The sequence below is a fragment of the Eleutherodactylus coqui genome, chromosome 13 (genome assembly GCF_035609145.1).
Source record: "Eleutherodactylus coqui strain aEleCoq1 chromosome 13, aEleCoq1.hap1, whole genome shotgun sequence".
Classification (NCBI taxonomy): domain Eukaryota; kingdom Metazoa; phylum Chordata; class Amphibia; order Anura; family Eleutherodactylidae; genus Eleutherodactylus; species Eleutherodactylus coqui.
Window position 1 is genome coordinate 24,834,533 of NC_089849.1, and position 15,893 is coordinate 24,850,425.

The following is a 15,893-nucleotide window of genomic DNA, read 5'->3' on the forward strand; positions in this document are numbered from 1 at the left end:
CATAGAGATTTTTCCACTAGGACTGTCCTATAGGGACAGGAAAAACACTGGTGATTAGGTTGGGGATGGGGGGAGAGAAAGGCACTTTTATACGTTTCCGGTTCCTGTCCCTACAGGAGTCCAGGGAACAACCGCCATGTGTAGGCTGTCATGATGATGAGGAGAAAACCTCTTTAAGAGTGATTTCTCACACCTTTTTCCAGAAGGGTGGTGGTGGTGGTGTGAGAGATTCACTTATTGTTGCTTTTTTGAGTCGAAGGCAGAAGTGGATTCCAAGTATGAAATATATAAGGAGGACTTCTACTTCAGCTTTCTGCTGGATTCACTTGTGGCTTTGGCTCAAATAACCCCACTAACAAAAAATGAAAACACTATATAAAAGCGCACTAAGGCTGGTTTAACACACGCAGCCATAATACGGATGAGTATCCTGACCTCAGTCAGGCTGGACTCAGATGGGTGGGTCACATTCCGCATACGGCAGCCCACAGCAGAATCCAGCCCCGTCCTCGGCAGGTGACCGCGCGTACCTGTACCTTTGAATTCCAGTACTGCGGATAGGCACGGCGAGCCGCCTTCGGACAGGCACAGTACAGTTTTTTTCTAAATCTCATTTCTTGCGATGACGCGGGTACCCACGTCTCATCCGCAATATCAAATGCAGATGGGCCGCGGGTTCTGCACAAAAACAAAACATGCTGTGATTTTATTTCCGCAAACGCTGTCCACCCATGTTCTATTTATTTTTAATGATTGCTGAATACCACAGATCACCCCGGTCATGTGAGACCGGCCTAGCATAGGAATCTCCAACTGTGGGTTAGACCAGTGGGCAGGCTAGGACTCTCGTCTGCATTACAGACACACAACTGCAATTGTAATCCTCTTGAGCTAATTTCACACAAGTGTAACGTAATTGCAAGCAAAGAACAGCCAACTCAACCGGAGCTAATGCAGGATTTTTTTTTCCTTCAGAAGCGTCGGTGTGAAGATGAGGAATAGCACCATTTCTGACTTGTTACTGGCGTTATCACCAGTTTCCCCCATCTCCAATTCTCACTTTCGCTGAGCTGGTGGGTGAAGAAGAAAAGGTGCTATATGTTGTTTCCACACACTGCACAGAGAAGAGGAGATCCTGCTGCCCTATCACTATCTCTCAGAAAGAACAGCAGCAGCATGGAGGACATTGTACTCAGCAGTGTAGATGTGAATCCAGAGAAGACACGCTTAGAAGCTGTAACTACTTTTCTATGCAAGTCTGTCTCCATCTAGCAGCAAAACAGCCAGACAGCAGAAGTCACCCCCCACTTTCAGTGTCTATTACCCTCCTAAGTAACAGTAACACAGAAGGCATTGTACAGCAGTACTGAGCAGTGTATATGTTATTTCAGTAGCTGTCAGATAGTAAACACTTATCATTAGCTGCAGCAGCATCAATAAGTGGCCCTTTCTCTCCCCTCTGCAGCAGCATTAGACAGCACCCTCTTCACAATTAGTCTTAACTCTGTTACCAGAGACAAATGTCACATTACGGGAGGCAGTGGCCAGCAAAATAGAACAGACCCCCAAGGTGCCAGCACTTTAGAGGGATTTTTTTTTTCTCAGCACAAAATCATATTATGTATTATGGTATCTCAGCCTGCGTGTGGCGCTCCAGTGGTGTCAAGCCATTAATTCCTGCTGACATTTTTAAAAGAAGTTTTTATTTTTTTCACATCCTTTAATGATTCGCAAAATATATTAAACAGGAACCTCCTGCCCAAATAGTGGAACACTGTACACTTCCCAAAGTAAAAAAAATAAATGGGAGGGGGGAGGGGTTGTCAGAAAATAAAAAGACAAATCACATCCACACAATAAAAAGGGATCCCGCCCCACCAGATAGACCAGCGTTGAACAACTGTCCGTCATGGGGCAGCTGGCCCAGCTAGCAGCGACGGGCGTGGGATCCGTTAGACATCATGTCAGCAATGACGCTGAGAGAAATTTGTTTTAGCCTCCTGATTCCAAATCAATTCACCCAATGCAAGATGAAGGCTGGAGCATTGGGACAGTCACGAAACCTGAGCAGAGAGAAGGGACGGTGGCGACTCTTCTACAGAAAACCTGAACCATACGGTGGCTTGTGTCACTGCCACAAGACTGGGGGCAAAAGAAGACTTACGTAGAGCAAGAAAAAGTTTTGAAGAGTGTTATTTAGTAGGGGGATGGCAAGACTAAGACTAATGCAAGTATATTTTTGGGCTCCTTTACACACTACTTAAAAGCGACCCTCCGGTTTCGGGACACGACCAAAGGGAGAAAGACATTTTACCTGCAGTAGTTTTATGCTGAAGTCTCTCTGATCCTCCGCTTCGGGATCTTCTTTTCACCCATGCCATATGGTCACTGTCATTTTCTAACTACCTATTGCACACTTTATCTGCTCTTTGATTGGTCATCACTGATCATGTGAGCAGTGCTGGCCCATCAGAGAGCAGGTATAGCACATTGGTAGTCTGAAACCTAATTGAAGATGGTGTTGGCCATCTTGGACAGCTGAAAAAACACAACCTGGAGCAAAGGGGGCATCAATGCTACCAACAGCAGGTAATATAACTTCTCCCTCCCGTCTCAAGACAAATTTTGTCCCAAAACTGGAGGGTCACTTTAATTGCTTTTAAAGGCTTGTAAAAAAAATTCTAAAAAAACTTTCTATACCGTTTTGGGTGACTTTTTTGCAACAAGTAAAACTTTTTGGGGAAATTTTTTAAAGTCCTCTACAGAAGTCTACAGGGAAGAATTATGGAAAAAAAGAAAAATACAAAAACAAATAAACTTGCACTTACTTTCCTTCGGAAAAAAACAAAACAAACAAAAAAACCAACATGCCACCTAAAAACTGCCACAAACCCAAATCGCTTTGTAGGTAGTGCGTTTTAGATTTCACTATAGACTATATGCGACATTTGTGGTTTTCAGGGGGGGGGGGGGGGGGAAACAAAAAAACACTGCCTTTTTCAGCAAATTGCAAGCCTGTGAAACCAGCCTTCCGTGGGCTTTAGAACAAGTGCGCAATGTGAAATACATTATTATACTAGCCCCTGACGAAAGGAAGTCCCAACCAGAGTAACAGTAAAGCCATCTGGGTCCACTAGGCACAAGGGTTGGCAAATAAGAGACATCCCTCGTTACCTAAGGGTATTTTTACATGGACCGACAGGGCATGCGAGCGAGAAGGGCTGACTTGTCGAAGTTGCTTGGTTTTTAGCGCACCTAAAAACCAAGCGACTGTCAACTCGTTTATCTCTGAACGACTGCCCGTTTACTCTGAATGGAGGCGGGCGGCCGGGCAGAGATCTCCAGAGCGCTTCCTTCATTCAGTGAGCGATCATCATCGCTCCTGCATGAAAGCACAAGAGTGATAATCGTTGGACGACTGTTGGTTGCTTCAGTTGTCTCATGCAATGAAGACCGCCCTCCTCTTCTGACACACAAGCAGACGTACAACCGTGATTTTCCGAAAAAAGCAGAGTAAGGCCTCATTCACAGGCGTATTCAGTTCTGTTTCGTGAAATATCGTTTCCACGGACTGAAACTGGGGATATTCCCTACATATTGTGTTTTTCACTCGCACGAAAAACTAAATGCAAGAAGGCCTCTTTCATGTTATGGGTAAATACAAGGTGAATACGCATGTATCATGCATATCCGTCACGCAACTACCCAATCCCATTGATGTTAATGGGCCGTTTCGGTCTGTAATACGGACCAAAACAAGATGTGCTGCAATTTTTTTTTCCACATGTGAAAAATGCATGTCTGAATACCCCAATGCAAGTCAACGGGGTTTGAGCTCTCCATATTACACGAGTTAAAAAAAAAAAAAAGTGTGATTAATACAGTGCGCAAATACGCCGGTGTGAATGAGGCCCAACAATAAGAATTCTGCATCGAGTATTCAGGGCATCTCGGTGCAAATCCCAAGTACAGAAAACATAATAGAAATTGGAAACAGGCAGTATAATATAGTTATTCATTCAGCGGGAACCCTGCAGGTGGCATCATGCCATCAGTTTAAAAACGAGTAAGGGTGGGGGGGTTAAAAAGTACCAACAGTGGGCAGAGCACGGGGTCCGAACGGGAATGGTTTGCAGGTTCTCTGTAGGTGTCAGGAAAGGGCATCGCTTGATGCCACCGCCTCGTTTGTAGAGCAATATGTTGAATAAATGTTATCCAAGCAGAAAGGCTTCTCGTATCTGTTCTCAGGAGAGAGGAGGAGAACCTGAAGGCTTGCCTTAAGAAGCGAGTCTTGCGCTCTCTTGTCGTTAATCATATCTTCTTGGGTCTGAACAGGCAATTATTGGGGTTCAATCTCTGCATTGTACACCCCCAAAAGGGGAGGAAAAGACGAAGAAAAAAAAAATATAAAAATAAAGCAGGAAGCCATCGGAGTGCCACCCACATATTGCACAGTCTTTAATTATCTGCAAGACTTTAAAAATCAGCAGGTGGGGGGGCAGGAGGAATGGCTGATAAAATGATGACAGAGGCAAATGATGATGATGATACAAAATGGCGGCCCCATGAAAGGCGTCTGAGAAGGCAAGGGTGAGGCTGGGGTGGTGCGGAGTAAAAGTAACAGTCAGACACCACAGCGCCACATGTCCAGTAGGGGAGGGGAGTGAGGGCCCAGTTTAAAACTCATCACTCTCAGCTGCGTGCAATTGTGTGTCATCTGCATCAGTCATGCTGCTCTCTTGTGATTCGTCGGTTCCCACTTGAAAAAAAAAAATGACATCCGTTAATTATCATGAGAATGATGCCAGCGCAAGCTGACGGCTTCTGATTGGGATAATAAGACGGCAGTGAAATATTAAAGCCTTCAATGTTTCTCTTTAAATAACCTGGCAATAAAGATAAAGACGTGGCGAGCGTCGGAAATCCATCTGGACGCTTTGTGCTAAAGTCAGAGCTCCATCTGCAGGTCGCAGATAATGATTTCAAGGATTAAAAATGCATATAAAACATGTGAAGCCAGGGCTTTCCCCATCTCAACCCATGCAAAAGCTTCAGACCGACCCATAGAGATGGCCGCACTGCTTCTCCGACTACCTGGATGCACACGGTTCATCAGTATGTACTGGTAGTCTATGCTACTCTTACTGGCCAGCACCGGAGAACCATCAGGTAGTCAGAAAAGCAGATATGGTCATCTTCGTTTCTCCAGGCCTGGAGGATCACCTTACTACATCATACCTACCATTCATAACAGTCAGGTTGCTAATTGGATGATCTTACCATAACTATCGGGCTACACCATGAACCTCACTGCTCACGAGAGCTGGCGTCCACAATCAGTCATAAGTGGAGGAGTTTGAAGCAGCAGCCGGACATATGAGCCGCTACTCCATCCACACCCTCTAGATGCTCTTCATCAATGCTCTCCACACCGCTGCATGAAAAAACCCCACGCGGTTGGCAGTGACATCCTGACCCGACTAGTCCAGCACCGATGACCCATCCTTGTTGGAAGTCGCTCAGATCGCTGGATTTTCCCATCTAATGTGGATTCACACTGAACTGATCCATGGAAAACTCGTCATGTGATTTTATGCCGCACTCCGGGGTCATAGGGAGAATTTCCATAGAAGAAGCTCCAATTGTAAAAGAGTTGGTGTTTCAAGTTAAGTGGCCATTCAGTGTATGTGTGTAGTCCCAATCCCAGATTATTCCTACTTGGTGTATCCACATGCTGGCGTTTTTTTACTTAACTGCAACTTTTTCAAAGCACTTTTCTGCTGCAGTCTTATGTAAACAGCAGCAAAAAAAAAAAATTGTTAAAATGGGTATATGTGAATATACACAAGAGCGGAAGCCTCACCTGTTTCATACGGGTAGCACTCAGTGATTTGTTCCTCTTGTGTTACAGCCTCTTCATCATCTGGCAGATATCGCTTATCTATGGCCTCTTTGATCTGATTGTTGGCTCCTTTGGGATCCAAGTCCATGGCCCATGAAAAGTTCATGAGGGCTAAGTGTGTCTGACCAAGCTTCTTATACACCTGTGGAGGGCGACGGGAAAGATGGAAAAGTTGTGTGAACGGCTTTTTAACAGCCAATTTATGACCACAGAAAAAGGATTTTCTTTGTTACTCGCTGCAAAATCCCATTTCTCGGATGTTCGTGGAGCGGCGCAGCACCCACCCGTTTTTGGAAAACCGGACAATTCTCCATTCTGAGATTCCCCCATTACTACTTTGTTTTAGTTGCATGTTCTATTAGAGTTCGATATTGATTTAACCTTTGCACACAGGCAGTAAGAGTAAAAGCCCCAAATGATTTAGCAGAGCGGCTACAGGAGGATTATAGTGGGTAGGAGTCAACTCTTCCTTGGCTGTAGCTCTGTCACTAGGAGGCAGACGCTAAGCAACGGTCTTCGCTGCGTCCATCAATGAACATACGAGAAAAGGATTTTACGGGGAGTCCCCCCCCAAAAAAATCCTGTTTCTTCACTATGACATTAGTATCTGAGGTCCTCACTTGGGAAGGGGGGAGGTTCCCCAATGTGGATACAAAGAGGAAAGACCTCCACCCTTAGGGTCTCAGATGGCCTGTAGGTCACTAGAAGATCTCCCTTCGTGGAATTGCACGGTGAACCCGGAGAGAGTAAAATATTCTTTAATCCACAGTAATACGATTACACAGGTAGACATAAATGATCCTCCCCGGCGGGGAAGGAGATAGGATGCAACGCGTTTCGGCCACTAAATGGCCCTTATCAAGATGCTTCCCAAGTGAGTACCCCGGCTACCAGTTTGTCCTCTTATGCCAAGCGCATGTCTCTATCCTCCAATAGTGTCTCATCCCCATCATCTAACATTTGGGGGGGGGGGGTATTCTCTTTTCATGCATGTGCTGCTCCGCTACTCCGGTGGATTATAAGAGGACAAAGGAATTTGTTAAAGAAAAAAAAAAGGGGAAAGTAGAGCAGTATCATGCCATCGGTGGTCGCAGCGACCGGACTGGTCAAAAAGTGGACAGAATTTCCCAAGTGGCACAGGGCAGGGAATGACCACCTCCGATCTCAAGGGGAACAAGATGGCAGAAGGCCAAGGGCTGGGGTAAGGAAAACTAAAGGCCATCATACTTGGCTTTCCAGAGGTAGGTGCCACATGCAATGGTGCCTATATCCAGCCTGATTCTCCGCCAATTTCTCGCTTCCCTTTGGTGGGTAAGGAAGCAGAGAGATTGAGCGAGAGGATCTTTGCTGGCAAAATAAATAAATAATCACAAAAAAGAGTTAGGGCTTTTCTGTGCCACCTTGCCGTCGGGAGATAGGGAAGCAGCAGGGAAGTTTGGGACACTCTAGTATCCCTCCTCAGTACTGTAGTGCAGAGGGAAATACACAGAGGGATTCTGTCACCCTGCGATCCCATAAAGTCCAAGGTACTCTAGGATCTTGAAGACCTGCAACCAAGGGTGCGTTCACACAACAGATTTGGTCACACCAAAATCTGGGTCCAACTCCGTATCATTGGTGTGGATTTAATGTCGATTAGGAGACTTTTTTCTTTCATTTGAAAGGATGAAATCTGCTGTGGATCTGCAACAAAATTAACCATGTGTGAATTGCCCCAGTTAAAGGGAGACTAAACTTTTTAAAAACTTCTGATATGTCATTATCTGATATGTCATTATCACAAGTCAGAAGTTTTGATTGTTGGAGGTCAGTGTGCTGAGACCCCTACTGATCACTGAAATGAATGGGCAGGAGTGCTCATCTCAGCACTGGGCCAGTTTGGCTGCTTCCATCACTGCTAGGAGCGCTGTACAGGCTCCAGAGAAAGTCTACGGAGCCGCTCACGACAGCCGAATGGGCACAGAGCTCACAGAGCTCACATGAGCACTTCTGTCCATTCATTATAGCAATCAGTGAGGATCTCAGCACTTAGACCCCCACTGATCAAAAAACTTTTCACATGTCACCATCATATAAAAAAAAAAATAAATTAAGTTTAGTTATACTTTAAAATTAGAACGTCATGCTACAAAAAGTCTCCATGTAGCACCAGCCTTAAATGTACTCTTCTGCTGTTCTTGCATTTCTCTCCACTCCTGGAAGCTGGGCTCTGGTCTGAGGCCTTTATGCAGAAAGTGGCCTGAAATGGCCTTTATCTGGTGGTCTGCATTAATGTTGGGGTCCGGTTTGTCATCTTTCTTCATTTTGATGTATGCTGAAGGGGGTCATGTGTACTATTGTATTTGAAATGCTGTAGGCTGTGTGCATGCCCAATATAAATGGGTATGGCATAAAGAAAAAAAAATAAAAAATTACATGGCGCTCCGTTTGTCACTTAGCTCCCCTCTTCAGGATTTCATCGATGTCTCTTCTTAAATACTGCACATCACATCTTTTGCCAAAATTCATGAATTTGTGAAAGAAACCCTGCCGTTACAATGTAACAAGCCATTTGACTACACGTACAGAAAACTAGGCCAGTGATGACATAAGAGCTGGAAGAAGGACGCAGCAGGATAGGCAATTACATTCAGAGCTCCACCAGTCAGTAGTCAAATCCAAAAACCATTCAGACAACTTCTCAGGAAGGCAGCATGCTTATAGGACTGACTGCGGCACAAGTGGCTGCGGTCATTATTAAGCTGCGCTTTACGCTCTTACCTTTCCTATTAAAAAGTAAACTAAGGACTCCTTGGGGACAATCTGTTTTAACTCCTCCAGTTCTTGCAGTGCAGACTAAATTATAAAAACATAAAAAATATAAAATGGATAAAACTGAAGATTTTCCGTCGTACTGCATACACATCAGAAGTACCTTCTCTTTATACCTTATATTTCTCATTGGCAAACAATATGGAGGCTCGGTGGAATTTGCATAGTGGGTTTTTGGGATCTATGGAAATCGCTTTGTTGAGGGTTTCCAAAGCTTTATCGGATTTCTTGAGTGCGTGCTGCACCTATAATCAAAATAGGAGTTGTGAAGTTATCTGGAAATACAAAGACGAAGTTTACTTTCTCACATTGAATTACACTCAGCGATCACTGCATTAAGAATATCTACTCAATAATGGGTTGGTCCACCTTTTTGGGGCGATCGCGGCTTTCAGGTGTCAGGGAAAAGATTGCACGAGGGGGTGCACATAATCCATACTCAACTGCCCCCCACGCCCGCTGCAGCAGCTTTATCTGTTGATGTGCATTTTGTTGATAGGCGGGAGCGGCCCTTCCCAGCAGGTCACAAACATGTTCAATGGGATTACAATCTGGTGAGTTTGGGGCCAAGGCAGTGTGGAGAATTTACGGTTGTGTTCCCCCAACCATTCCCTAGTGATCCGAGCTCGATGACACAGAGCGTTGTCCTGCTGAAGGATGGCACTGTGGTCGGGGAAGACTTCCTGAGGATATGGGCGCAGATGGTCAGCTAACAATTTCCTGTAGCATTCACCATTCGAGGATTGTGGCATGATGAGCAACAATCCTAGACTATGCCAGGGAAACACTCCCACAAACCGTGATACCCCCCCCACTAGACTGTCTGACTCTAATGGTGCACCCATGAGCCGTAACTTCATGTCATTCATGCAAGATATGGACCAGACAATCCATAGGCTTCAACAGGAAACGGAACTTGTCCACATGGCAGAGACAAAGTCCATTGACATTTATCCTGGGCCATTGGTGATGACACAGGGTCATCATAGGCAACCTTGGCAGTATTTGGCTATTGAACCCCAATTGCCACAAGGTACGCTGCATGGTCATTGTGGAAATTTCTCCAACTTCCTCGCTGTTATAATGCTGGGTCAGTTGGTCCCCTGTAGCCACCCAAAACTTGCCTCTAGGACCAATCACAATCTGGCACCGCCTCCGAGCACCCACAATCTGCCAAGGGTCAAAGCACTCAAGTCACCACGTTTACCCATGACTGCCAAAAGGAGAGGACAGCATGTTACCTGGGAGCAGATCATGTCACGGCCATCCTGTGGTACCACATAACTGATTACAAGACGTCACGTGCCAACTGTACCTAATGCAGTGTTCGCTCAGTGTGTAGGGAGAATGAACAGATGAGTTGCTGTTACTTACCACGCCTATATGGCACAGCAATACTGAACTCTGTGGGTTGATATCTAGTGCTTTCTGAAAATGCATCTCTGCTAAACTGAATTTCTCTTGCTTGTAGTAAATCATTCCAAGACCATACCTGGGGCAGGCAGTGAAGAAAAGACACATTTTAGTGGGGAAGGGTTTGTAAAACTGTGGTCGTCTATAGAAAGATAGAACAAAACCATTAAAAGGGGCTGTGTGACATTAGATGTGAACAGATGTAACCGCATACCAGCCAGACAGTCGCCTCAGTAACTGTCTGATGCCCAGCGAGTATCATGCATGAATCACATTAGTCAGACTAGGACCGGAGCACACTCGCTGGGTGTCAGAAGGTTTCCCCGGCGACTATCTAGCATGCGGTTTCCTCTTTCCACACCCCATGTCAGATCTGGCAGGAGAGTACTGCTGAACATTGATTTAGAAAGGGTTAGCAGTACAGCGCCTCATCTGACCACAGGTTGTGTGTGGCATTGTATCAATGGAGAGGAGCTGCAACACCAAATAACTCATGCTGTTTTGAAAGAAAGTAACCAGGTTTTTCTAAACTGTGAAAATCCCTTTAAAAAGGGTATTCCAGACATTTTTCACCTCTGAATAGGTGATCAGAGGGGATTCCCGCCCAACGGTTGATCAGCAGATTGTCCAGCCCACTGTCAGTGCAGCGGGCCAGACATCATCCGTAAATAGGGGTGGGAGTGCCACGCTTCTATTGCACTTCCTGCTCCTCGTTACGAACAGGACTGGACGTCCATTCTGATCCATTACAGGAGCAGGAAGTACAGCAGAAGTCTGCTGACGACAATGTCTGGCCCGCTGCACTGCCGGACGGGGATCCTGAGCGGTGGATACCCATTCATCAATTACTGATGACCTCTCTGAAATAGGCCATCACCTACTAAAAAAAAAAAAAAAATGGCTGGAATACCCCTTTAACATGACAGTGTAGTAATGGAATACCATGTATCTCACCATGCATTGTAGTGTCTGGGGTTGACACGAATGGCATTTCTGAAGCAAGCAAGAGCTTTGTCCAACTCTTCCGTTAGTACAAATTCATGGCCCAATAAAGTGAAGGCATATGCATAGCCAGGATCCACTTGAATAGCCCGCTGGAAGAACTTGATGGCAATATCGTGCTCCCTTTGCAGACTGAAACAGTTTCCAGCAGCGCACCAGGCCTGAAATGGCAAAAGATACCTAGACACTCGGTATTTAAATGAATGACTGCGTGCGTTCTCAAGAGGGTATATTCTGATATCTGTCGGATCTGTCATAATTATCTGCCAGTAGGAGGTGCCACACACTTACGTGGGTGACCATCTCCGTTCAGCCAGTTTATGCCGTCCTTTGTGAGGGCAGCATAAAAGTAGTGAGAGCCCCCCCGATCAACAGTATGTTACGTATGTGTGAATAGGCTACAGCTGTTTTGTAGTTTATATGCCTGCCCTCTTGTATGAATGTATCTGTAAGTATGGCCACTCTGATGTTTTTTTTAAATATAGCTGGAAAACTAAGTTTAATCATAGCAGTGTGAGCGCTGTGAACTAGGAGGCCGATGTGTTCATGAGCTGCGGGCTCCTTACACTCACTTGGGACTGATTGACAGCTTTCTCCCTATGCACAACAGAAAGAAAGGTGTCGATCTGCAGCAGGTGTACGGCAGGAGCCTGGATCTCAAACACACAGCAAACATGCTGCAACGACTAAAGTTCTACAAAATCACAGTATATTCACACACAAGTAACCGACCCCTAAACCAGCACCAGTCACTACTTTATGCTGCTGTCAGAGACAGACAAGCTGACAGTTTCCCTTTACCTCCAAAATGCGGCTCCTGGGACACTTCCGCCAAAGAGCTGTTAGTTGCAGGAGTAAGACCTACACCTAGTAGACCTCTCTGGTATATGCCATAAATGTATTTTGTCAAAATACCCATCAACTGCAGCTGGAAAGTCACCCGCCTGCAGGACTACAAATGGTTCTCCATTGCTTCCAGATTGGACTGAACTCACTCAAAAATTGACAAACCTCATCTTCCTTTTTACATGAGCCAATATGGGTCCTAAGCGGTCCTCTAAACGCTCGTTTACCCCCCCCCCCCCCCCCAAAAAAAATCAGGACACACAAGAAAAAAAAAAAGGGACCAACGATCAGCTGACGAATAAGCTAATGCATGTTCATTAGCTGAATGGCTCATTTGTGCGAGCATAAACATGTACAATCATAGAATGGTGGAGTTGGAAGAGACCTCCAGGGTCATCGGGTCCGACCCCCTGCTCAGTGCAGGGTTTACTAAATCTTAGACAAAAAAAAAAAAAAAGTGAGCTGCTCAGCTGCAGATCGCCCCGTGTAAACAGAAGATGTGCATCCGATTAATGACTGCTGTATGGGGACAAATGATCAGGTTAACGATTGATCGTCCCCATGCAGTAAATAAACTGCCCATGTGTACAGAAGTAATAGTGAGCGCTGACTGACATGCTCATTGCCGGTCAGTGGCCCTTAGCCCGGAAGATCATTTCTCCGTGTAGAAGGACAGTTACCTCTGGTGAATTTTTGTCCATATCCGTAAGGTCCTTGGAAAGTACCGACAGCGCCACATCCTTCTGTAAGTGCCACAAGGTGGTGGAGTAGATTTCCATGCCCTCAACACGGTAGTTTTCAATCCTGCGCACCTCAGAGAACACGCGCTCCGCCTGCCAAACAAGTACCAGAATTCATGTACATAGGATAAAAGTCGTCTAAAAACAAAACGTTCGAATAAGATCCTAACGCTCCATCTAGGAAAGATACTGCAATTACATGGCAATCACCAAATTCACTAATTCCACTCAAATGTGTAGAAAAGGGTTTTGCGTGAATTAAAAGAAAAAAGGTAATTCTTGGTGCACACTTGCTTCCCAGAATAAAACCCATCCACATGCATTGAAGGCGGACGGCCGCTGCATTTGACCGGGAAAATCTGTCAAATCCACAATGTGGCAGGCAAGAGTGCTAGTTATCCTCCAGAGGACAGTCCTCTGTCCAAAACAGCATTAGGCCTCATGTCCATAAGCATAATTGAATTGCAGAATCCGCACATGCCCCCTGCATGTGCGATCCACTGTTTAATCAGCCCGTAGACACTCATCGGGCATCTGCAGGTAAATACCCGCAGATGGCATTTTTCCTGATATGTGGATCGCACGCACGAGAAGGGGGGGGGGGGGGGGGGGGGGAATAAAAAAAATCAGTAGGAGCCGTCCGATGCAAGGCACACCCGCAGCTGACATGTCGCGGATCCACGGGAAAGCAGGAGATTAAAATAGACATGAGGCTTTACGGTGGACATTCATAAAGCCTTTCACACCAATTTAAGGTGTTTAAAAAAAATTCAACAGTTGCAAAAGTGCAATCTTTAACCTGTTGTAAACCCAATTTTTTTTTTTTTTTTAAAAGGCAGTCTTAAATTTCTCACCAGGTTTGCATATCAGCTCAAGTAGTTCCATATAGCAGCGTTCTACATCCCTTACCTGCAAATATTCTGCCAACTCAAAATAGGCTCTGCCAATCTGACACAGTACCCAACCTGTGTTGTAATGATGGGAAGGGAGGTGGCTCAGGATGTTGATAGCTTCTTTGCAGTTATAGGAGCACAAGGCTACGTAGCCTTTCCCCATGTCCCTCAAGAGGCTCATTAAACCTTCTAGGGAAAAAAAGAGCAAGATTTAGGGGAAAAAAAACAAACAAACTTTAATTTAGCATTTGCAGGTCTTTTCAAATAAAGTGGCGTGCAAGTTCACATCCTAGAAATATACATTTCAGGTCCGTCTACCCCACACGAAGGGTTCCAAATTGTATCAATTTTTTTCCCCTTCAGCCCAAGAGCTCTTTCACACAAGCGTAGATGATTTTCGGTCGGCCGTGTTATGGCCACAGCGCGATCGAAAATCGCGTGAATGATTACACAAAACTCCCGTTTGTACACCCGTTCAGACAGCCTGGGTGCGGCTAGTCTATGCCAAGCTCTGGATACTGTGGGGCAGGGGGAGATAGTAAAGGTCTGCTAAACTGCCTCCCCCTTTCCGCCCCCTCACCGACTCTTGGCAATGGGCGGATTCAAGACGGGGATAGAGCTATTGTGCCAAGCTCCTGCCCCCTTGTCAGCTGCCAACAATAGGAGGGGGTGGGAGCTTAGCAACTAGCTCCCGTCCCCTCCCATTGCAAACAGCCGACAAAGGGTGGAGGGGAGGAGGGAAGGGGGTGTGAGTTTAGCAGTTGCACTGCTAAACTCCCTCCCACCTCCCTTCTTCAGCAGCTCCCATAGGAGTCTATGGGAGATACCACCATTTGCCAGCCAGAAGATAGCTCCTGAACCATCTTATCTGGCCGGCATAAAAATGCATGTCCATAATTTGCACCGTACATGCTATTTGGCCGGGCACTTTTACGCCGCGGGGATAAGCCCATCAAACCAATGCATCAGATGGGTACCACACGTCAGCCGGCTGCAAAAGCGCAGCAGATATACGCTCATGTGAAATAGCCCTAAGGCTAGGTACACACTAGCCGCAAGTGCAAGTTGTGCCTGAGCTACTCAGGTGCAAATCACATCGGACAGCACAAGGACACCAGGTTTTCCTCCAAATACACTTTCCTGCTCGGGGTCAGGAATGGAACATCATGGATTTCTTCACACCATCGCACAACTACCTTGTAACAAAGCAAATCGTACAAGATCGTTCCTCACCTGCTGCTGCCTTTTGTATAGTCAGTGCTTGGATTTGAGGACCCACATTGGAGATTTTGCCCTCAGAGATGATCGAGGAATCAAGCTTGCTAATTTCCAAACACTCGTTCATGTTGGCTTGTGTGACGCCACCTTTATTCGTTTTGCTTTTGGTTTTACGGTTTGGTATTTTGGGTGGAAATTTCATTTTCAGTTTTTTACTGTTCTCCTGTAAATGAGAAGGGGGGAGAAAAAAAAAAAAAAGTTTATTTTTATCATTTTAGATTGCGTTCCCTCAAAAGGTGGCTTAACCCTTAAGAGGACATCAGTCACCAGTACAGACCACTTCACTTACAGTATCGTACAGATAGAATTGCCCCCAAGCCAGCAGGCGCTCTTGTACTGGCTAAGGCCGTATTTACAAGGCTGATATACTCACCAGAGTTTTGTTTATTACGAGATACAAAAAAATCTGCATGAAAGTAGACTAACTATTTGTAATGGGTCTGCGAGACGGAAAAATTACAGCATGTCCTAGTTCTGTGCGAGTGTCGCATAAGAATAGAGCATGCAGATGTACGGTGTCCCACACATCGCACAGAACAGGGACGCAGCGTACGTGTTCTGCGAGATGCAAAATCGTGCCGGAGAATCACGTGCTCGACTTCTAATCAACCGTGGTAATATGGCCCAAATGGCCTTTAGGACGGAAATTGAGCATGGTAGCGTACACATCTCTTTAGCATATAAGCAGCCATGCATGCGGCCACGTGGTCCCACTCAATCAGCAGCTGGCATGTATGGCTTGATTTCTAGCTTCAAACAGGAGTTCAGGAAGAGCTCAGCATTTCTGACATAAGGGGGTTCTTCAGGACTTTTACCATTGAGGACTTATTCAGAGGATAGGTCATCAATAATTGATTAGCAGGAGGCCTCCACGCGAGATCCCTGCTGATCAGCCAATTTCCCGGGCTGCTGTCAGAGCAACCAGCGCTGGATGCAGATAGCACTGTCAACATTGCAGCAGCCTGGTTTGGTATTAGAAGCACAGCTCCCATTGAATTCAATGTGAGG

The 15,893-nt window shown here is 45.7% G+C and overlaps 1 protein-coding gene across 1 annotated transcript in view; it reads right to left on the reverse strand.

The window, feature by feature from the left end:
* Nucleotides 1-1,681: 1,681 nt before the first annotated feature.
* Nucleotides 1,682-15,893, reverse strand: part of CDC27 (cell division cycle 27) — a 41,399-nt gene continuing 27,187 nt past the window's right edge. The window contains exons 11-19 of the mRNA XM_066587730.1: nucleotides 14,841-15,048; nucleotides 13,624-13,796; nucleotides 12,655-12,807; nucleotides 11,081-11,289; nucleotides 10,088-10,205; nucleotides 8,830-8,958; nucleotides 8,663-8,737; nucleotides 5,864-6,044; nucleotides 1,682-4,759 (exon numbers count right to left, since the gene is read on the reverse strand). Coding sequence (XP_066443827.1) covers nucleotides 4,677-4,759; nucleotides 5,864-6,044; nucleotides 8,663-8,737; nucleotides 8,830-8,958; nucleotides 10,088-10,205; nucleotides 11,081-11,289; nucleotides 12,655-12,807; nucleotides 13,624-13,796; nucleotides 14,841-15,048 — 1,329 coding nt within the window. The 3' untranslated portion in view covers nucleotides 1,682-4,676. The remainder of the gene's footprint in view (nucleotides 4,760-5,863; nucleotides 6,045-8,662; nucleotides 8,738-8,829; nucleotides 8,959-10,087; nucleotides 10,206-11,080; nucleotides 11,290-12,654; nucleotides 12,808-13,623; nucleotides 13,797-14,840; nucleotides 15,049-15,893) is intronic.